We start from the raw sequence: 22,319 nt of genomic DNA, 5'->3' as shown, positions 1-22,319 counted from the left end.
TCCCATCCAGGCAGTCTTCTCTAGGAAATGCTCTTTTTTTCTCAGTTCCTGTTGCAGCTTCCTCTCCACCCTCATCCCTTGGGTTTAGAAGTAGTAACAGCTCTTGCTCTGATATTAGTATCCCTTGTGGTTCCTCTATATCCCACCCACACTTTACAAAAGTTGCCTTATTAAACTCTCCTTGAATTATTCTAACTGGACGGCCATCTGTTTCCTGCTGGGATCTTGAATGATAGAGCAAATAGCAAATATATTAGGGAGGGCAGGATGCAAAAATTATATAAATATGCGTGTGTGTGTGCGTGCATGTGCACATGCGCACATATATGCCAGGGATAGTAATGATGCTATCTGATTTATTCATTTATTCCACAGACATTTATCGATGGCCAACTCTGTGAAAAATACAATGGGTGAGGAAATCACACTTCCTGTATTTTATGAGACACTGTCAGTTACAACATTTTTTGTTATGGTCAGATTATATATTTTAATTTGGAGCTCATAAAATATGACCTCAATAGCTATGGGCAAGGGGAAGATGAGTACAATGTAATCTGTACTCTTAGAGCTTATACTCTAGTCTAGCTTAATTCTCCAACGTCCAAGTCAATAAAAGAAAAAAGCACGTGGAGACAGTCCAAGGTATGATCAAGTACTGGATCTACATTTTGCAGGTCACACTATGGGTAACACTCCCTTGCCTGCTGAGAGGTGAGACTGCTGCTTTGGGGTCAAAGGCCTCAATGGTGACGATGAAGGCTCACCATGAGCCAGGCAGTGGAAGAACAGATTTAATATCTCTTCTTTGTGAAAACCTCTATAAAACAGGCATGGTGTTTTTCATTTTGCAGAAAGCCAAGTCTTAAAACATTAAGCAGTTAGCAGTGTTAGTTAGCATCCGGATAACCCAAGTTTATATCCAAGGTCTATTCCCTCTTAACTACTCGGCTCCATCATCTCTTCCAGGAATAGACAACTCATGGCCAAGACCAGAGGATGTTTGGTGAAGAAGACACAATTACAGGTTTGAAGACAAAGGGCTATCTTGCAATTTTGGCTTACTCTCTGTTATTATATCTGCACAGTGAGAAATGGGCTGGAGAACCAACGTTACTGGAATCTCCTTTTGATTCTGTAGGCTAGAATCAGATCTCAGCTAACAATTTACTCTGGGATTAGAAAGAAGGTCAAGGGACAAACTAAACCAGTTGTACCCAGGGGCATGCCAGGATTTGCTTCTGTAGAGGCTATGGCTTCCTCTAATAGGATCTAATAATTATTAGTTTATGGAGGTAGTAGAGATCAGCATGTCAGTGGGAGGGGTGGTGAGGGACACATTTAAGGCTGTGCTCCCTGTAATTAGCTACACTGGGGCTAGGGGTGAGCAGCTTTGACCTATGCTTCCTTTGGGAATAGGAGCAGCCAACCTAACCACACAAGAGGGTTTTTATGAGTGGTGAGCAATACAAATGCTTATACAAATTTAAAGTAACCCATAAATTTTGAAGAATTCAAGTTTAAGACCTGTTGATGCCCTTATAAAAGCCTACCTACTTTCCCCCTATACCTTAAGTACCTATATATCATGGTTTATGCCTGTTGTCCCAGAACAATTATAATAGTGTCCCCTTTCACTCTCAAAAGTGTTGTTTTAGATGATAAATTATCACTTTACCTCTGCTATACGTTACTGATCAATAAAAGAAAGTGAGGCAGTGGAATCCTGAGCTTCAAATACCCCAAGTTTGGTTTCAAAATAAGTGTTGTCTTGCTGCATGGGTCTAGATTACTCAATTAACCTCTCTGATCCTTTATGTCCCAAGTGAGAATAAAACATGTGGCTAGTGACTTTTATGACCAATAACAAATAGAAATAGTTCATAAAGTTATAGAATTTTGGAGCCAGAAACAATCTGAAGAGATAGTTTAGTACACAAAGGCTATGAAGAGCTGTAAGAAAGTCACAATGATGCAGTCAGTCGTCCCCCAACAGATCCTCTGTTGTTTTGGAGAAATCTAGCAACACAACCCAGCCGAGATGGGGCAGAGGGAGAGAAACTCTGTCCCTGAAACAAAGAGCTGATGATGGCTTGGAGACTCAAGCCTTTTGTCAAGTGAAATTCTAACAACTGATCAGTCAGTGTCTGTTTGCCTGCAGTTATCATAAAACATCCAGTGGTCCCAGTGACCTATTAACAGACCTCAGAAAGGTGTCCCTCCTCGATTCAGTAGCTGGTTCTGAATGGGACTGCAACTCATCAGTAGACTTCAATAGAGAAAGGTGGGATGGGGGGGACCCCAACCCAAGGGCCTGTCAGCTCTAACCAGAGGCACCATGACTGGATCCAGGGATGTGTTTCATTTTAGTGTCTCTAAGGATTGTCACAGTCTGCTCCTCTGTCTTGTTTACCCTTGCCACAAATCAACTGTGTCTCAAATGCCCACTCCTCCACCAGGCCGAACAATTTTACTCAGATCATGTCTGAAAATTATCAGTCTAGAGGGAAGAAGGGGTGGAGAGGTACAGAAAGAAAAAATAAGTCACCAAAGCCTAGAAAGTCTAGAAAGCCAAAGCCTAGAAAGGGAGCTGATCCTGTTCTTAGGCCTCTACTGAGGCTGCAGACAGAAAGGATATGATACCTCAGCCACTTAATGGACAAACTAGAAAAGGCTGCCTTGGTTCCTCTGTTCCTTCTTCTGCTTGTGACCTTTCCTTGTCTTTACTCCACCCTAGACCCCCCCAACCCTGCCGCCTGCAAGCCCAACTGAGTCCCAGAGATGACAGTGACAAGTTCCTTCAGAAGAAGTTGCCGTGGCTGGAATCTGGAATCATTTCCAAGGAAAGAACCATAGGTTTTTTTGTTTTTTGTTTTTTGTTTTAATAATGCAGGGCTTGGCACTCATGGAATTGGAAAGTCTGCCATGCCTGCCCAAGAATTATTCATAGACCAAATTCAAATTTGGGTGCCAAAAATTTTATAAAGTACTGCATTCCAGAATCTGTTTTTCTCCCTCTTACAACAGCTTTAGAGGAACTGAGGAGGGGCACATAAAAATAGCTACTTTCCAATGTGTTCAGTTCACTTCTAGGCAAAAATGTAAGGGTATCCTTGAAAGCTATTTCACTCCTCCGCAAAAAGAGGTGCCTGTGGGCTTCAGTGTGAGCAACCGCTATTTGTACGCACAGTTTGTGCCATCCGTTGCAATGTACTTTCATCTAGACTGTTTCTACAATTTTGTACCTTTGTTGCTATGGGGCCATTTGCCACACATTGGCTCAGCCCCAATTCAACTTTTGATCTTAAACACAAATACCAAGATTAAAAATAATGTCCATAGTCATTTTAAAAACCATGAAAACAATATTCCTGTGGTAGTACTCCTAAGCCAAGTTAAATCATGGTGGATTTGCTAGGAGGGAGACAGAAACCTACTGTGGGTAGTTCCTTGTGTCTTTCTAATTTAGCAATTGAAGGCCCAATTAAAAGTTGTTTGAGTAAAAGGAGAAAAAAAAGTGATCATTTTAAGTGCAGAGGATGCTAATACAATTCCTAGTGAGAAGGATATTCCTAGAAGGATTCCTAGTGATTCTGATAACCCCTGTTGTGGAGAATTTTGGAAACAATTTGCAAACTTATATATTTAATTCATCAAATTCTTACTGTTTATACTTACATGTGTATCGTACTTTATAAAAGATAATTCAGGAAGGAGCCTCGGTGCCCATCGAAAGATGAATGGATAAAGAAGATGTGGTTTATGTATACAATGGAATATTCCTCAGCCATTAGAAATGACAAATACCCACCATTTGCTTTGATGTGGATGGAACTGGAGGGTATTATGCTGAGTGAAATAAGTCAATCGGAGAAGGACAAACATTATATGGTCTAATTCATTTGGGGAATATAAAAAATAGTGAAAGGGGATAAAGGGAAAGGAGAGAAAATGAATGAAAATATCAGTGAGGGTGACAGAACATGAGAGCCACCTAACTCTGGGAAATGAACAAGGGGTAGTGGAAAGGGAGGTGAGTGGGGGGTTGGGGTGACTAGGTGATGGGCACTGAGGGAGGCACTTGGCGGGATGAGCACTGGGTGTTATGCTATATGTTGGCAAATCGAACTCCAATAAAAAAAAAAGATAATTCACGTATGTCATCATCTTACATGAGCTATGTAATGGCCCTTCAAGGAAAATACAGTCATACTCATTTTACACTTGGGCATGCTAAGGCTCAAAAGTTATTATGTGACATGACCAAGATCATAGAGCTAATACTCAACTCCAGATTTGTCTGTTTTTCAACATGGGGTTTATTTCACTATATCCCTGCTGACTTGCTTCTGCATACTGTATACAAACCGGTATGCCAGCTTTCAGGGAATTACAGATTAGAAAGCATTGCCCTGCCCTCTTTGAGGCTAAGACATAAACATGAATAACTTTAATACAAAGCAGATGTGATCACTGTACAAGTGGCATGAGTACAGGCTGTGGAGATTTTGAAAATGATATAATCTTAACTTTTGGGGTGACCGGGAAAATCTTGATGACAGAAATAGGTGTGCATTGGAGCATGGAAACGGGGGACACTGTGAGCAGGTAAAGTGGGTACCTTGCAGACTAATGGGAGAACATGAGGAACAGCAGGGAAACTACGTGAGTGATGAGAATAATAAGACATGCGTTCTGGCCAGAGAGCATTTGTACGGGAGGCTGAACCACATGGTAGAGTGTTTGAGTACTTTTTATTTAATAAGGCTTTTTATTTAATTCTCCAGGTTGTGAGAGGCCCACATTGGAGCAGAAACATTGTCCATCCAGGTTAGTCTGGAAACAGTGTGCGCAGACTAGATTGGCACGAGGAGAGTCTGTAAGTGGGGAAGGCAGTGAAGAGTCCATTAAACAAAACAAAACAAAAATGCAGTAATGGCCACTGTGATGCAGAGAGAGTAGCAGACTAAATGAGGTCAAGCAAAATCTAAGAGAAAATCAACCAAGAGTCAAGAAATAATCCCCAGTGGAAAAGATTATTCTCTGACGGCGAGCCATCTCTTTGGGCAATTTGTGAAGCTGGAGGGAAGCATCGGCACAATGAACGGCCATTAAGCCTGGCATCCCCTAGGGCACCTTGGGAGATAAAGGAGCGCCTGGCTCCCTGACTTCCAACTTTCAGAGCTCCAGAAAAATGGAGTGGATGGCTTCCTTCCATATGGAAGCCTTGGGGGCATTTCAGCGTCTGCACAGAATTTCATGTGGGGAGAGTAATTAGGGCCGACATCAGAGGAGAGCCAATAAAAAAGATGAATGTCCTGATTCTGAAATGACAATAAAAATGAAGGTAAGGGGGATCCCTGGGTGGCGCAGCGGTTTGGCGCCTGCCTTTGGCCCAGGGCGCGATCCTGGAGACCCGGGATCGAGTCCCATGTCGGGCTCCCGGTGCATGGAGCCTGCTTCTCCCTCTCCCTCTGCCTATGTCTCTGCCTCTCTCTCTCTGTGACTATCATAAATAAATAAAAATTAAAAAAAAAAAATGAAGGTAAGGACGGGGGTGGAAGCTAAAAAATAAAAATAAAAATAACCCTTCATCCTGAGCTTATGTCTGTAGCCTGAGCTAGATCCACGATGCACAATCTGCTGCGGTTCCCAGCGCATCCATTTCCTGCCGTGAACAGCAAGGACCTTCTCCTTCCCAGACGTCGAAACAGGCTACATAACCTCCGACAGCCCAAGTTACCTGAGATCGCACCAGTCCTGGGTGGACTCGAGGCCCAGCCGGTCCCTTGGACGCTGCGAGGAGGCGGGAAACAAACCGCCGCGGGAGCGGTGCCACTGACCTTCGCCCGGATTACAGGCTCACGCGGGGCACGCGGGCCCACGCACGCCGGACGTGCACGCAGACGCACCACGCACGCAGACGCACCCACGCACGCACGTGTTCACGTCGGCGTCTCACCTCTCTCGGGACGTGGGCTTTGTCACGTGCTCTAAAGCAGCAGGACTTCCTGTCCGTGCCGGGCGGCAACCGGAAGCGGAACCCAGTCGTATTTTCTGTGGAAACCTGCCTTCCCCCGCTTCTGGAGGTAAGCACCGAGCGCCTCTCATTTGAAGCCCCTGCTATGAAGACATTCTTTAAGGGGCGCCTGGGTGGCCCTGGGGTTGAGCAACTGCCTTTGGCTTGGGTTGTGGTCCTGCATGAGGTCGAGTCCCGCATGGGGCCCCCGGGAGGGAGCCTACTTCTCCCCCTGCCTATGTCTCTCTCTGTCTGTGTGTCTCTCATGAACAAATAAAATCTAAAATAAATAAATAAATAAAAAATTAAAACAAAACATTCTTCAATGTCTTAACTTGACCTCCGGTTCCCTGACGTTCCGCTGATCTGGTTCAGCTCTAACAAACTTGTTTCTAAACATCCTCATGCGGGGCCAAATCCTCAGTTGTAAGTGGTAACAACCGCCCAATGGTACTTTCTGCCTCTCGCAGAATCCTTGAATGTGGGAGCAGAGAAGAAGGCAAAGGCTTTCCAGTCTGTCGGCATCAGGAAACGGAAGCCAGACGGCATGGCTGACCCCAGGCAAGTAATTTTTTTGTTGTTATTATTTCAAACAGGATGTGTGAGGGAAGAGGGACTCGTGTGGTGCTGTAATGGTGACCGTCAGTAACACTAGCCCGTTAACAGACTTGTCCTCTGGTGGCCCTTCGAAGGCACACAGTGCAGCGGTCCTTAAGGAAGGAGGGCTGAAGGGGGTGTCAGGAATAGGTAAGCACACCCAAATGCACTTCTCAGCAGACGAAACAGAATGAAAGCAATGGTACCATCAGCAGCACTTTGAAGCCTACTTTCAGAGGGCCAGGGTTCCTGCGCCTGGCAAGAGCAGGCCACCCGAAACAAATGTGGCAGAAGTAAAAATTCTTCTCTAGAATAGAGAATACGCTGATAAATGCAAGAATTACGACAGTTGGTCCTACAAAAAGTGCATCTAATGAAATATTCTTTATTTACTTATTTATTTATTTACGATAGTCACACACAGAGAGAGAGAAAGGCAGAGACACAGGCAGAGGGAGAAGCAGGCTCCACGCACCGGGAGCCCGACGTGGGACTCGATCCCGGGTCTCCAGGATCGCGCCCTGGGCCAAAGGCAGGCGCTAAACCGCTGCGCCACCCAGGGATCCCCTAATGAAATATTCTTAAGCGAACAAAGAAATACATAGTTTACTAAGGTACATACACAATACTGTATGTACATTTAAGATACATAAATGTGTGCATATCTAAAGAGCCTCTCTTATGCTCAGCACTTTTCCTAGGCCACATGTAATAAACTTCTGTTGTAGATCCTCAGAGAACGTTCAATGATTAAATGAAGTTCACCTCCCCAAATTAGGACTTAAGAGATATTAAGACTTAGGAGGAATCCAATCACTTTATTTTCTCCAAAGTTGTAAACATTATAAGAGACTTAATAGTAAAGGTTTCAGTAAACTGCTGTGCAAAATAAGTTTAATAAATGATTAATCCAAACAAAGTAGCAGGTTTGAACTGATACCTAACAAGGTGTTAAAAATTGTGGGAGAATCTGTGTCTCTGTGCCTCTCTCTCTCTGTCACTATCATAAATAAATAAAAAAAAAATTGTGGGAGAATCTGCTAACAAGTGGTTTTGTACTATTTGCTCTAAAAAATGTTGAGATGTTATAACCTATCCTCAGAAAAGTGGGTCTACCTAGAGACAGGTCCCTGACAAAATCAGGAAAAAAATACAGGGGACACCTGGCCTAGTTGGGTGGTTAAAAATTAAACTGGACACATCTGAGGCAAAATCAAAACAGTACAACCCATTGAATGGGAGAAAGTATTTACAAATCATATATCTCATCAGAGCTTAATATCCCGGACATATAAAGAAGTTCTACAACTCAATGACAACAGCAAAACGAAGAACAACCCAAAACGGGATCCTTGGGTGGCTCAGCGGTTTAGCGCCTGCCTTCGGCCCAGGGCATGATCCTGGAGACCCCGGATCGAGTCCCACATCGGGCTCCCTGCATGGAGCCTGCTCCTCCCTCTGCCTATGTCTCTGCCTCTCTCTCTCTCTGAGTCTCTAATGAATAAATAAATAAAATGTTCAAAAAAATGGACAAAGCTGTTTAATAGATATTTCTCTAAAGAGATATACAAATGTCCAATAAACACATGAAAAGATGCTCAGCATCATGTGATTAGAGAAATGCGAATCAAACCAGTGAGGTACTGCTTCACATTCATTAGGATGGCCATAATAAAAAAAAAAGCATTGATGTGAATGTAAAGAAATTGAACATTTGTGCATTATTGGTGAGAATGTAAAATGGTGCAGTCACTCTGAAAAAACAATATGGTGAGTCCTCAGAAGGCCAAATATAGAATTACTATATTCCCCAAAAATTCCACTCTTAGGTATATACCTAAAGGAATTGAAAGCAGGGACTCAAACAGTTATTTGTACACCCATGTTTGTAGCAGCATTATCACAATAGTCAAATGTCCATCAATGGATAAGTGAATAAATAAAATGTGATATATACATACAATGGAATATTACTCAGCATTAAAAAGAAATGAAATTCTAGCACCCGGCATGAGACTCTTAAAAAGAAATGAAACTTTGGCATATGGTACAGATGAATTCTGAAGACATTATGCTAAGTGAAATAAGCCAAACAGAAGGGCAAATACTGTATGATTTCTCTTTATGTGAGGTACCTAGAATAGCCAAATTCAGAGAGCAGAATCGTGGTTGCTAGGGACTAAGGAGGGAGGGGAAATAATGTTTAATGGGTAAGGAGTTTCAGTTTAGGATGATGAAGAAGGTCTGGAGGTGGATGATAGCTATGGTTGCAAAACAATGTGATTGCACTTAATGGCACTGAACTATACACCTATGAGTGGTTTAAATGGTAGATTTTAAGTTGGCTATAATTTGCCACAATAAAAGAGCTTGAGGGACGCCTGGGTGGCTCAGCGGTTGAGTGCCTGCCTTTGGCCCAGGGAGTGATCCTGGGGTCTGGGATCGAGTCCCATATCGGACTCCCAGCATGGGGGCCTGCTTCTCCCTCTGCCTATGTCTCTGCCTCTCTCTGTGTGTGTCTCTCATGAATAAATAAATTAAATGTTTTTAAAAAATAGAAGAGTTTGAAAAAATGACTTTAAACAGTCTAGTTCTGATCCTGTCACAGCCACTTCATAAGTGAGTTCATAAGCTATCAGAGCTACCTTTCATCTGTTTCCCTTAATTGTTCCCACAATTCTCCTGAAGGATAGAGAGACTGGACTTCTGGGTCAGGTGCTCATCACATGGAGCAGCTCAGAGAGTTTGTGCTTCCAGGTTACTTATTGGAGATGTTTACTTGGAACCAGGATAAAAAGAGCAATGATCACCAGCAGAGTGTCCCTGAGATTGAAGAGAAGTGAGCCCATTACTGCAGAGGAAAATGCTCTGCCCTCAGGGCTGTGATTTTCAAGGGCTGCTATTGCAACTCACAGAACTCCAGTTTCCCACGACAAATAACTCCCCTCTCTTCTGTGAGCTGTGGCAGCTGGGATAGATTAAGGAGCTACATTACTGCTGTAAGTAGGAGGCCCACATATTTGTTTTACTTTGCTTTTTCATTTTTCATTCCATTAAAATCACTTTACTTTTTCCATCCTTAAACATGGTTCCTAATCCTCACTTTACTATAATAATGAGATATTAATACAGTTTGGATTTTTAAAAGATTCATGAGGCTGTCAGTGAATCCCATCTTGTGGAGGAGACAGAAAGCTTATGAGGAAAAAAACCAAAAACAAAAAACAAATTCAGACCAGGCTATGGAAAGCATAGCACATATTAATGGCTATGAATAACAGGACTTCAGTCCCTGGCATGGCCGACAGACATTCCAGCTGAGGCACAGTGTGTCCCATTCTCCCTTCCATTTCCCATCTGGCCGTCACTTTTTATGACTGCCCAGTCTCTTCACCTTAGAAAGTTTGAACCCAGATCAGGGTGACCATTTCCCTTTCTTATGACTTCATGGGCATTTCAGGCAGAAAGGATATGATAGATGATTCCCACCTATATCATGATCTATGGAGCTGAATTTCCCAAGGAAACAGCCTTTCAGATCAGAGGTGAAGCCAATAGGCAGCCAGGCCATATTTACTCTTTTCTTTGGGCATTGAATCTCATCACTGGCAGTATGTTTGAAAAAAAAAAATGGGTAAGTTGGACTTTATCGAAATTTAAAATGTCTGAAAAAGATACTTCAAGAGAATGAAAAGACAAGCAATAGCCTGGGAGAAAATACTTGCAACACACATATCTGATAAAGGACTGGTATCCAGAATATACAAAGTTCTCTTAAAGCTCAACAATAAGAAAACAACCCAATTTAAAAATAGGCTAAAGATCTGAATGGAAACCTTTCCAAAGAAAATATCCAGATGGCAAATAAGCACATGAAAAGATACTTAGCATATATTATCAGGGAATTGCAAATTAAAACAATAGTTCAATACCACTGTACACCTATTAGAATGGCCAAAACCCAAAACACTGACATCATCAAATGCTGGTGGGGATGTGGAGGAACAGAAACTCTCATTCATTACTTGAGGGAATGTAAAATGTTACAGCCATTTTGGAAGACGTTTTGGCAGTTTCTTAGAAAACTGAACAAACTCTTTCCCCCTGATCCAGCAGTTGTACTCTATAACATTTAAACAAATGAGTTGGAAACATGTCCACTTAGAAACCTATACATAAATGTCTACAGTGTTTTTAATCATGATTGCTAGAACTTGGAAGCAACCAAGAGATTTCAATAAATGAGTGGATAAACAAATTGTGGCACATCCAGACAACAGAATATTATCCAGGTGTAAAAAGAAATGAGCTGGGCAGCCCAGGTGGCTCAGCGGTTTAGCACCGCCTTCGGCCCACGGCCGGATCCTGGGGACCCAGGATCGAGTCCCACGTCAGGCTCCCTGCATGGAGCCTGCTTCTCCCTCTGCCTGTGTCTCTCGTGAATAAATAAATAAAATCTTAAAAAAAAAAAAAGATATGAGCTACCAACCCATGACGTGGAGGAATCCTAAATGCAAATTACTAAGTGAAAGAAGCTAATTTGAAAAGGTTACATGTTGTATGTTTCACTTCATGATATTTTGGAAAAGGCAAAACTCTGAAGATAGTAAAAAAGATCCATGGTTGCCAGGGTTTCAAAAGAAGGAGGGAGAAATAGGCCAAGTACAGTGAATTTTTAGGACAGAAAACTCTTCTGTATACTACAATAGTGGGGTACACATCATTATGCATTTGTTAAAACTCATGGAATGTACAACACAGAGTGAATCTTAATGTAAAGCTATGGATTTTAGTTAACATAATGTATCAGTATTGACTTATCAGTTAACTGTAAAGTAGTACTAGGCTTAAATCTAGTTTCTTGCCAAAGAGCAAGAAATCCCTCCAAGTTACCAAATCAGGAAGATATGATTTTCCAGACCAGCATCATCACTTAAGAAAAATACACATACTTCGATACTTTTAGGACTTTTAGGAAATACACATTTATACTTTTAGGAAATCACAGAAGTAAGGGAGGCTGACTGGAAGTCAACATCATTGGTACAGTGAGTCTGAGGCTTAATGATTTCCAAATTATTGCTGGAAAAAGGTTTAAGGAACAAAATGGTCAGAGCCTTGGGTGATAAGTGGCTTTTATACTAAATTTCTTTTTCTCAGAAGTTCCTAGGAAGGGCTTTGTTTTAGAAGATGAGCCCAAAATTCCTATTTGCTTTGGGCTGCAGTTTAGAGATTTCCTTAGTGGTGACTGAGACTAGAAGTGTGCTCCCCTTTCACTTTAGGGCTTCTTGTTTCTTTGGACTTCTTTTCCTAAACTGGGTTTCTGGAGCAGCCCTGGCCTTGGCTACTGAGACTCAGTGGACACCCTGCTGCTATTTGCTCTACAGACAGGTTTAGAATCTCATCAAATCCATGGTCTCTTCTGGCTAATCAGATTAAATTTAAACTAACTACATTGTCATATTGGAGGATAAAGGGTATTATCAATAGTTACTCTGTCTCCCCAGTTGATAGTATGCATCAAAAGCCTCTATATTGTTCTTGTCCCTTGGCCCTGCAATTCCATAAATGTCAGCAAAGGTTTATCTATAAGGATGTTCTCTTTACAGCATGAATAATGTTACAGAAAAAATATTTTTTTAAGATTTTATTTATTCATGAGAGACACAGAGAGAGAGATGCAGAGACACAGGCAGAGGGAGAAGCAGGCTCCACACAGGAAGCCCGATGTGGGACTCGATCCGGGGTCTCCAGGATCAGGCTCTGGGCTGAAGGTGGCGCTAAACCACTGAGCCACCGGGCTGCCCCACAAAAAACATTTTGAAAATATTTTACAGGGGACCACTCTGCAAAAAATGTCCCTGTAACCATTTGCCTTCATGGTCCCAAGGAGAGGAGGGAGGAAATGCCACCTAGAGCTGGAGGAAATTTGTGATACAGAGAAGTCTTTGAACAGGGAAAAGTAATGCAAATCATTTGGCATTTCTGGAAAAAAGGGAAGAAGTGTAGGGAACTCTAGAGGGGAGCAGGACAGGGATAGGCATATGTGGGTGCTCTGGTTTCCCTATTCTGCACCGATGTTTTGATGCAGGGCTTGTTAAATGGGTTGAGCAGAAAGTATAGAACATCAGGGTTCATGGTTGTCTGGCTTAGAGGTTTCTGGAAGCATCTGGGGGAAGATTCTTACTCAGCCACATGCCACATGGAGCTGGAGTGCTGCCGGCTCAGCATTGGTGGTAGGAGGGGGCTGCGTGGATACCCCAATGACATATTGCTGGACTCCCTCAGTCTCTGTTAGCCCAGGGACTTTACAGGTGTCCGTGTGCTTTAATTTGGGCCCAGAGGATTGGTGGGCTGGTGGCCTTGGCTCAGGACACAGAGGTGACAGAGTGATGGGACTTTAAGATAAGATGCAAATGGCTAGTACCAGGACATTACTAAGACCAGAGTTCAGGTCTTCTCAGGGTCCCATGGCACTTAGCTGGGATGGGAAGGTATGAGTCTTCACAATCAGATGATGGCATCAGAGCAGGGTCCCTGGCCGTCTGATTTGATGTTCACTGGACAAAGCCTGCCCCAGTGACATATGCTCAGGCATGGGCCTTAGGCCTCAGTTTAGCTAAGGATGCATTCTCTCTTGCCCATTGTTTCTTGCCTCTGAAATAAGAATCCTGATCTACTTGGTTAGATTATCATCAGGAAAGAGATAAATATTTTTAAATTAGAAAAGTGTTTATAAATGTCCTAATATGACATAATAATACTTTGCCTTCAATGATGCATTTTCCTTTTGAGAACCTAAAATAGTATTTTTCCATTAACATAAATATTTCATAGAGAATGAAAGATACAAAAATGTTAGTAATTTGCTCTGGAGAACCACACAAGTCATTTGCCTTTTCAGATTCATTCTTCTGCTCTTCCCCCACCTATGTTTTTTGGGCTCCCTTACTCTCTAGGTGAGAGGGGTTAGTGGGCATGGTTTATACTCCCCTTCCACTTTGAAAGCATAGGCCAGTGCATGGTCTGGGCACCCTAACCAGCTGCCATCTCAGTAAACCCTGGGGCCTTAGCCCAGATCAGCCCTAATTGTGCCACCAAGATGGTCACAGAGTAGTGTCACTGGGACACCCCTGGTTAGAGCTCACTACAGCCCAAACCTTTGTGCCAAGGTGATGCAGACACAATATACCCAAGAACACTCCAGGACTATTTTCACTTTGGGTTTAGACAGCTTGCTAGGATTCCCTCAGTGCAGAGCACCCCCACAACATCTCAGTTGGAATCTCCTTTGGATCCACCCACCCTGTAGGGTGACACCTGTGAAGAGTGCCCCAGGAACCCCAGGCCTCTGCCTCTATAGGTTTTAGCCACCTCACAAGAGCACCCTCTGTGGGGAGTGCCCCAGACCCCTCCCTCCCATGCTGGCCTCAGCTCTAGCCACCTGGCTACCTGTTATGCTGAACACCTTGGGATACTCCAGCCTGCACCCAGTCAGTTTCAGCTGTCCTGCAAGGTCAACCTCAGTGTGGGAAGCCCAGGAAACCCTGGCATGCACTTAATTCAGCCCCAGCTGCCCTGTCAGGGTACATTTTGCATGGACAGCCCAGGGACCATATTGGCCCATGCCTATTTTAGCTTTAGCTGTCCTGCCAGGACATTCCCTGTGCAGAGTGCCCTAGGACATCCTGGCCTGAACCCCACCTCAGCTTCAGCAGCCCCTTCGGGGCACTCTCAATGTGGAGAGTCTAGGAATATCCCTATTTATATCCACTTCTGCTTCAACTATCCTGCCTAGGTGCCCTCTCTATATATGGAGTCCTGGATTTCACTGTCTTGCATCCACTTTAGTTTCAGCTATTCTGCTAGGGTACTGTCTGTGCAGAGAGCTCAAGAACTTCCTGGCCCACATACACATCAGCTCCAGCCACCCCATCAAGGCACCCCCTGCACAGAGCACCCTGGAACATCCTGGATGGCACCTATTTCAGCTTCAGCTGCCTTGCTAGGGTGCTCTCTGTGCATAGAACCCTGGGACACCCTGGCTTGCATCCAACTCACTTTTATTTTATTTTATTTTATTTTGTTTTATTTTATTTTATTTTATTTTTCCAACTCACTTTTAGCCCTGACAGGGAATGCATAATGTGGAAAGCACAGAACCCTCAGCTCATGACAGTCACAGCTCCAGCCAGCCAGCAAAAGTCACTAAGTACACACAGTCTACATAGGGGACAACCAAACATAAGACCATTCTTTGAAGTTTAGGAGAAGTAGCTATTCTGCTTAATCTATAGAAACAAGCACAGAAGGTCAAGCAAAATGGGGAGACAGGAGTATGCTGCAAAAGAAAGAACAAGAAAAAATTTCAGAAAAAGAACTAACTGAAATGGAGATTAATAATACGTCTGATTAAAAAAAGACAGTACATCTGATAAAGTAATGATCTTAAATCACAGGCTGGAGGAAAGAGTGGAAGAGCTCAGTAATACCTTCAATAGAGGGATAGAAAATATAAAAACCAATCAACATTGAAGAATACAGTAACAGAAATAAAACAAAAAAAAATACCTAGAGGGAATTAACAGCAGACCATATCAGCTATCTGGAAGATAGGGTATTGGATTGTACCCAAGCAGAACAGCAAAATAAGAAAAGAATTTTTTAAAAAGAAGATAGGTTAAGGGATCTCTTGGACAATATCAAATGAACAAACATTCATTTCATAGGGGCCCCAGAAGAAGAAGAGAGAGAAAAATGGGTAGAAAACTTACTTGAAGAAGTAATAACCAAAACCATCCTAATCTAGGGAAGGAAATACACATCCAAGTCTAAGAAGCATTGAGTTTCAGACCAGATAAACCCAAGGAGGTCCACACTGTGACACATAATAATTAAAATGTCAAAAGGTACAGATAGAATCTTAAAAGCAGCAAGAAAGAAACAAGAATACCTTGTAGGTAACTACCTAGAAGGGAAAATCTATAAACCTATCAGTTGATTGTTTAGCAGAAACTTTGCAAGCCAGAAGAAAGTAGCATAATATATTCAAAGTGCTGAAAGGCAAAAACTTACAACCAAGAATTCTCTACCCAGCAAGGTTAACATTCAGATTTGAAGGAGAGATAAATAGTTTCCCAGACAAACAAAAGATAAATGAGTTTATCACCACTAAACCAACCTTACAAGAAATGTTAAAGGCACTTTTTTAAGTGGAAAAAACTGGTCATAATTAGACATAAGAAAGTTATGACTAAAAAGATGTAAAATATGACAATAGGTACATAAAATGTGGAAGAGGAAGAGGAAAAGAAGAGGAAAAAGGAAAAGAAAAAATTCTTGAAGAAAAGGAAAAAAATGACCATCAAATTAATGCAGACTCTATTTACTTAGGATGGTTATTCATGGTAACCACCAACCCAAAACTTATGACAGATACACAAAAAAAGAAACTCAAACATAAAACAATAGAAGCTCATCAATCACAAAGAAAGAGAGCAAGAGAAGAAAAGAACAAAGAAGAATACAAAAAACAACCATAAAACAATAACAAAATGGCAATAAGTACACATCTATCGATAATTACTTTGGATATAAATGGCCTAAATGCTCCAATCAAAAGATATAAGATAACAGTAGATAAAAAGCAAAACCTGTCTATCTGCTGCCTACAAGAGACTCCCCTCAGACCTCATGACACATATAGACTGAAAGTGAAGGGATGGAAAAACATTTATCATACAAATGGAGGAGGAAAAAAGCCAAGGTATCAATACTTATATCTGACAAAATAGACTTAAAATTTTTTAAGAGAGAGAGCATGCGTGCACGAGTATGGAGGGGCAGAGGGGACCAAGAAAGAATCTGAAATTGACTCTGCGCAGAGCCCAGTGTGGGCCTCAATCCCATAACTATGAGATCATGACCTGAGCTGAAACCAGGAGTTGAACACTTAATCAACCCACATGCCCCTGACAAAATGGACTTTATTTTATTATTATTATTATTATTATTATTATTATTATTTATTATTATTTAAATATTTTATTCAGGAGAGACAAACAGAGAGAGGCAGAGACACAGGTTGGGGGAGAAGCAGGCTCCCCCCAGGGACCCCAGGATCACGCCCTGAGCCAAAGGCAGACACTCAACTGCTGAGCCACCCAAAATGGACTTTAAAACAAAGACTGTAACAAGAGAAAATAGGGCATTACATAATGATAAAGGGATCAGTTCAACAAAAGAATATAACAATTATAAATATCTATGACCCTACACTAGAGCACCTAAATACAGAAAGCAAATATGAATGGACATAAAAAGAGAAATTGATGGTAATGTACAATAATAGTAGGAGCCTTTAATATCTCACTTATATTAATGGATAGATCAGGCAGAAAATCAACGAGGAAATGACATCTTTGAATGACACATTGGACCAGATGGACATAACATATATATACAAAACATTCCATCCAAAACCAACAAAATATACATTCTTTTCAAAGGTACATGGAACATTCTCCAGATCACATATTAGGCCACAAAAAAAAAAAAAAAAAGCCTCAATAAATTTAAGAAGATTGGAATTATGATATATATTAAGGGTATACAACTAGAAATAAATCACAAGAAAAAAAACAAATACATGGAGACTAAACAACATGATACTAAACCAGTGAGTCAAGAAAACACTCAAAGAAATAAAAAAAAATAGTTGGAGACAAATAAAAATGAAAACATGATGGTCTGGAATCTTTGAGACACAACAAAAGCAGTTCTAAGAGGGAAATATATAGCGATACAGGCCTGACTCAAGAAACAGGAAAAAAAAAAAAAAAAGAAACAGGAAAAATCTCAAATAAACAATCTAACCTTATACCTAAAGGAACTAGGAAAAGAACAAAGCCCAAGGTGAGTAGAAGAAAGATAATAATAAAGAGCAGAGCAGACGTAAATGACATACAGACTTAAAAAAAAGTAAAAACATCAGTGAAACTGAGAGCCAGGTCTTTGAAAAGAGAAAATTGGTAACCACACTCATAAAAAAGGAAGGAAGGAAGGAAGGAAGGAAGGAAGGAAGGAAGGAAGGAAGGAAGGAAGGAAGGAAGGACCTAAGTAAACAAAACCAGATATGAAAGGAGAAATAACTAACACCAGAGAAACACAGAAAATTATAAGAGAATACTATGAAAAATTCTATGTCAACAAATTGGACAACCTAGAAGGAATGAGTAAGTTCCCAGAAACATACAATCTTCCAAAACTGAACCAGGAAGAAATAGAAAATCTATATAGACTGATTATAAGTAACAAAATTGAATTGATAACCAAAAAGCTACCAAAAAATAAAAGTCCAGGACCAGGCAGATTCATTGGTGAATTCTACCAAACATTTATTTTTTTTTTTCTACCAAACATTTAAAGGAGAGTTAATACCTATTCTCAAACTATTCCAAAAAAATGGAAGAGGAAGCACAGCTTCCAAATACATTCTATAAATCCAATATTACTCTGATATGAAAACTAAACAAAGACACTACAAAAAAAGCTATAGGCCAATATCCCTAATGAACATAGATGCAAAAGTCCTCAACAAAATATTAGCAAACCAAATTCAACAATACATTAAGAAAGATCAATAAAAAAAAAAAAGATCAATCACCATGATCAAGTGGAATTTATTCTGGGGTTGCAGAATGGGTCAATATTTGCAAATCGATCAATGTGATATACCACATTAACAAAACAAAGGATAAAAATCTAATGATCATTTCAATAGATGCAGAAAAAACATTTGACAAAATTCGATATCCATTCATGATAAAACTCAACAAAGTGGGGTTAGAGGGAACATATCTCAACATAATAAAGGTTATAAGTGAAAAATCCTCAGCTAACATCATACTCAATGGGGAAAACTCAGAGCTTTTCCTTAAGATCAGGAATATGGCAAGGATGTCCACTCTTGGCACTTTTATTCAACATAATACTAGAAGTTCTAGCCATAGCAATCAGACAAGGAAAAGAAAGAGGCATCCATATTGGTAAAGAAGAAATGAAAATGTCACTATTTCCAGATGACATGATACTGTATGTAGAAAATCCCACCAAAGACCACCAAAAAAAAGACTATAAGTAATAAGTGAATTCAGTACAGTTGCAGTATATAAAGTTAATACTCAGAAATTGGTAATATTTCTATACACCAATAACAAGCAGAAAGAGAAATTAGGAAAACAACACTATTTATAATTGCACCAAAAAGAGTAAAGTACCTAGAAATAAATTTAACCAAAGAAGTGAAATATCTGTATTTCAAAATGTATAAAACATTGATGAAAGAAATTGAAGGTAGCACAAATGGAAAGATATTTCATGCTCGTGGATTAGAATTAATATTGTTAAGATGTCCATATTACCCAAAGCAATCTACAGATTCAGTGCAATACTTATAGCAATAATTGTGCTGTGGATAAACCTCATTGGCTATGATACTGTCACTGCACAAAGCTGATTCAGTGCAATCCTTATAAAAATACTAGCAGTAGAACAATTAATCCTAAAATTTATATGGAAACTGAATGGCCAAAGGAATCTTGAGAAAGAACAAAGTTGGAGGCATCACAATTCCAGTTTCAAGATATACCACAAAGTTGTTGTAAGCAAAACAGTAAGGTGCTGGCACAAAAACAGACACAAAGATGAGTGGAACAGAAAAGAGAACCCAGAAATAAACCCACAACTATGCTATGATAAAGGAGGCAAGAGTATAAATTGGAGAAAAGACAGTCTCTTCAATAAGTGGTACTGGGGAAAATAGGACAGCTATTTGTAAAAGAATGAAACTGGACCATCTTTTAACTCCATACACAAAAATAAACAAATTGATTAAAGACTTAAACGTAAGACCTGAAACTATAAAAGTCCTAGAAGAGAACGTAGGCAGTAATTTCTATGACATTGGCTATAGCAACATTTTTCTAGATATTTCTCCTAGGGTAAGGGAAACAAAAGCAAAAATAAACTCTTGGGACTACATCAAATGAAAAGCTTTTGCACAGCAAAGAAAACTATCAGTCAAACAAAAGGACAACCTACTGATTGAGAGAAGATACTTGCAAATGATATATCCAATAAGAGGTTAATATCCAAGCTATATTGAGAACTTATGGGCAGTCCGGGTGGCTCAGCAGTTAAGTGCTGCCTTCAGCCCAGGGCCTGATCCTGGAGACCTGGAATCGAGTCCCATGTCAGGCTCCCTGCATGGAGCCTGCTTCTCCCTCTGCCTGTGTCTCTGTCTTGCTCTGTCTCTGTCTCTCATGAATAAATAAAATCTTTTTTTTTTTTAAAGAACTTATACAACTCAACACTGGAAAAAAACAGTCTAATTAAAAAATGGCCAGAGGGCCTGAATAGACATTTTTCTAAGGAAGATATGCGGATAGCCAACTGACACATGTAGAGTCGCTTAACATCACTAATCACCAAAGAAATGCAAGTCACAACCACGATGAGATATTACCTTATACCTGTCAGAATGGCTAGAATAAAAAAGACATGAAACAACAAGTGTTGGAGAGGACATGAAGAAAGAGGAACCCTTGTACACTGTTGGTAGGAATGCAAATTGGTGCAGCCACTGTGGAAAACAGTATGGAGGTTCCTCAAAAAATTAGAAATAGCATTACCATATGATCAAATAATTCCAGTTTATTGTAGCATTATTTGCAATAGCCAAGATATGGGAAACAATCTATGTGTCCACAAATAGATGAATAAATAAGATGTGGTACAAATATGCAATGGAATATTACACAGCCATAAAAGGATGAGATTGTGCCATTTGAGACAACATGGATGGACCTAGAGGGTATTATGCTAAATAAAATAAGTCACACTGAGAAAGACAAACACTATATGATTTCACTCATAAGTGGAGTCTAGATTAAACCAATAAGAACAACAAATGTATAAACAAACAATGTAGAATCAGACTTATAAATACAGAGAACAAACTCATAGTTGCTGGGGGTGGGGTGGAGTGGGGTGGTTGGGGGGTTAGGCAAAACAAGTGAAGGGGAGAGAGAATAACAGGCTTTCAGTTAAGTCACAAGAATAAAGAGCAGAGCATAAGAAATATAGTCAATGATATTGTACTAGTGATATATCAGGAGAGATGGTAGCTACACTTGTGATGAACATAGCATAATGTATAAATTTGTTGAATCACTATGCTGTACTTTTGTAACTAATGTGACATTGTGTGTCAACTATACTCAAAATAAAAACAGGAAGTGTAAGCCCTCCAGCTGTATTCTTTTTTATAAAAAGATTATAGTCCAAAAACCAAAAAACAAAAACCAAAAAAAAAGATTATAGTCACTGTGAAAAACTGTATGGAGTTTCCTTAAAAAGTTAAAAATAGAACTACCCTATGACCCAGCAATTATATTAGTAGGTGTTTACCCAAAGGATACAAAATACTGATTCAGATGAGACACATGCACCTTGATGTTTATAGCAGCATTATTAACAATAGTCAAATTATTGAAAGAGCCCAACTGTCCATCGACTAATGAATGGATAAAGAAGATAGATAGATAGATAGATAGATAGATAGATAGATAGATAGATATAGATAGATAGATATAGATAGATGATAGATAGATAATTACTCAACCGTTAAAAAGAATGAAATCTTGCCATTTGCAATGACATGGATGGAGCTAGGGTATATCCTGCTAAGTGAGGTAAGTCAGAAAAAGACCATATGATCTCATTCACATGTGGAATTTAAGAAACAAAACAGATGAGGGGTGCCTGGGTGGCTCAGTCAGTTAAGATCTGCCTTCAGCTCAGGGTATGATCTTGGGGTCCTGGGATCGTGCCCCATATCAGGCTTCCTTGCTCAGTCAGGAGTCGTCTTCTCCCTCTTCCTCTGCCCCTCCCACTGCTCCTGCTCGCCCACTCACTCTCTCTTTCAAATAAATAAAATCTAAAAAAGAAAAGAAGAAAAGAAAAGAAAGAAAAGAAAAGAAAGAAAAAGAAAACAGATGAACATAGGGAAAGGGGAAAAAAAGAGAGGGAAGCAAACCGTAAGAGACTCCTAATAATTGAGAACAAACAGGATTGATGGAGGGGCGGTAGGCAGGGGATGAGCTACATGAGTGATAGGTATTAAGGAGGGCACTTGTTCTGTTGAGCACTGGGTGTTGTGTGTAAGTAATGAATCACTAAAATTCTACTCCTGAAACCCCTGAAAATTTTTTTTTAATTTTTGAAAAAAAAAAAAAGACAAAAAAAAATCATGTTGAAGGTCATTGTCAGAACAAAAAATAAAGTTACAAGGAATGGAAAAAACTGTTTTTGGTTATTGTGGTTCCCTTAAATTTTAAGATCAGTTTGTCAATTTCTGCAAAAAAGATGGCTGGAATTTTGAATTGTGTTGAATCCATAAACCACTACAGGAAGTATTATATACATATATTTTTTTTATTGGAGTTCAATTTGCCAACATATAGCATAACACCCAGTGCTCATCCCATCAAGTGCCCCCCTCAGTGCCTGTCACCCAGTCACCCCAATCCCCTGCCTACCTCCCTTCCACCACCCCTTGTTCGTTTCCCAGAGTTAGGAGTCTCCCATGTTCTGTCTCCCTCACTGATATTCCCCACTCATTTTCTCTCATTTTCCCTTTATT

General features: G+C 40.4%; 1 protein-coding gene across 1 annotated transcript in view; it reads left to right on the top strand.

Moving 5' to 3' along the window:
* Positions 1 to 5,631: 5,631 nt before the first annotated feature.
* Positions 5,632 to 22,319, top strand: part of LOC118354048 (uncharacterized) — a 39,024-nt gene continuing 22,336 nt past the window's right edge. Inside the window, exons 1-3 of the mRNA XM_049096662.1 lie at positions 5,632 to 5,784; positions 5,861 to 6,089; positions 6,490 to 6,580. Coding sequence (XP_048952619.1) covers positions 5,632 to 5,784; positions 5,861 to 6,089; positions 6,490 to 6,580 — 473 coding nt within the window. The remainder of the gene's footprint in view (positions 5,785 to 5,860; positions 6,090 to 6,489; positions 6,581 to 22,319) is intronic.

Source organism: Canis lupus, chromosome 2 (assembly GCF_003254725.2).
Source record: "Canis lupus dingo isolate Sandy chromosome 2, ASM325472v2, whole genome shotgun sequence".
Lineage (NCBI taxonomy): Eukaryota > Metazoa > Chordata > Mammalia > Carnivora > Canidae > Canis > Canis lupus.
This window is presented reverse-complemented; position numbering and strand designations above follow the sequence as displayed.